Below are 1,393 nucleotides of genomic sequence, written 5' to 3'. Positions count from 1 at the left end.
TTAATTATGCACATGATTTTTATAATTTTGTAAGTTGTATGTTTTTCTTCGTCCTTTCCTCTCTCTCTCTCTCTCTCTGTGTGTGTGTGTGTGTGTACATATATATATATGTACATCTACGTACGTCTATACGCAGCCTGTGGCGGACGGGGCCAGCAGCATGAACTAAACGGCGTGCCGTGTGAGGAGGGAGATGTGAGAGGGGCGTTGTGACTTCTCTCACGATATTCACCGTGGCCGCCACTGCCCGGGCAGCGTGTGTGTGTTATTCTTTCTTGCCCCTCTTTTTTGTTTGACTGTTGTCTAGCGGGTTTCTCCCTCTCCCCCTTCCTCCCCAACGGGTCGATGGCAAAGAAAAGAGAGACAAAAGAGGTGGGTGGGCGTGTCGTACATGCATGTTTTGTCTGCAACCTTTCTTTTTCTCTCTCCCACTGGGTGTGCATGGGTGGGAGTAGCTTCGGCCGAGACCGGAATACTCGTGGAGGGCAATAAGCCACAGGGAAGGGGGCGATGCAGAGGGAGGCCGAGGGGCTGCTGCGCCCCGGCGGTGCAGCGCAAGCGGGCTACGCCAGCAACGGGCTGCGGCACGATAGCCTCAGTCCGACGCCGAACGAACGCGTCGCCATTGAAAATGTTCTCAACACCACCGAAGAGCGGCGGCGGCGTGAGGCCAAAGTTTTGTACGGTGCCCTCATCTTCTGCTTTGTGTTCATGGTGCTGGAATTTGGCTCGGGCGTCCTTGCCCACTCCTTGGCTCTCCTGACGGATGCCGCCCACCTGATGATCGATGTGGGGGCGTACGGGCTGAGCATCATGAGCCTCAAGGCGGCATCCAAGGCGTCCTGCGGGAAGTACAACTACGGCTGGCACCGCGTGGAGGTGATCGGGACACTTGTCTCCGTTTTCTCCATCTGGGCGCTGTTGTTTGTGCGGAGCGTGACCCGCGACCCCATTGTGGATGCCGGCCTGCGCATACGTTAGGGCCTTCTGAGACTTAACTACAATAATTCTTTTTCCTCTCACTCCGCGTGCCGGGCTTTTTGGGTGTCCGGCGTTGTTTCGCCTTCCTGGTGGGACAGATGTGTGGAGAGGAGCATTGCCCACGCTGCTGAACTACACGTCCTGGTTTCAACCGCTGCAGCGTTCTGGCACCTTCGCTGAGGAGATGGGGCGTTGCTGCGGAACACCACTGTGACTGTGTACAGTGTTAATTGGCGGGCAAATGTGACCCGTTTTCCTCATGCCAGTTTGCTGAAGGAAGTTCTGGATCCCCGATGGCTGTCCAGTCCGCTGAGGAAGGCGCTCGTGGGGTGAGCGTCTTTTTTAAATTGTTCTTTGCTGGAGGAGTTGCCTGGCGATGCAAGTTCCTGTTAAGCATCGTTGATTGCGTTTT

At 55.5% G+C, this 1,393-nt stretch overlaps 1 protein-coding gene across 1 annotated transcript, besides 2 other annotated features; it reads left to right on the top strand.

The window, feature by feature from the left end:
• Positions 1-58: 58 nt before the first annotated feature.
• Positions 59-78: a microsatellite.
• Positions 78-96: a microsatellite.
• A 414-nt stretch (positions 97-510) lies between these two features.
• Positions 511-981, top strand: TraAM80_09950 (solute carrier family 30 (zinc transporter), member 2; the record flags this gene model as incomplete). The annotated part of the gene is made up of 1 exon (XM_029386604.1): positions 511-981. One exon carries the CDS (start codon positions 511-513, stop codon positions 979-981), a length of 471 nt encoding a protein of 156 aa, XP_029233546.1.
• Between the last annotated feature and the right edge of the window lie 412 nt (positions 982-1,393).

The sequence above is a fragment of the Trypanosoma rangeli genome, assembly GCF_003719475.1.
Source record: "Trypanosoma rangeli strain AM80 chromosome Unknown Tra_15.4_contig_00735, whole genome shotgun sequence".
In the NCBI taxonomy this organism is placed as follows: domain Eukaryota; phylum Euglenozoa; class Kinetoplastea; order Trypanosomatida; family Trypanosomatidae; genus Trypanosoma; species Trypanosoma rangeli.
This window is presented reverse-complemented; position numbering and strand designations above follow the sequence as displayed.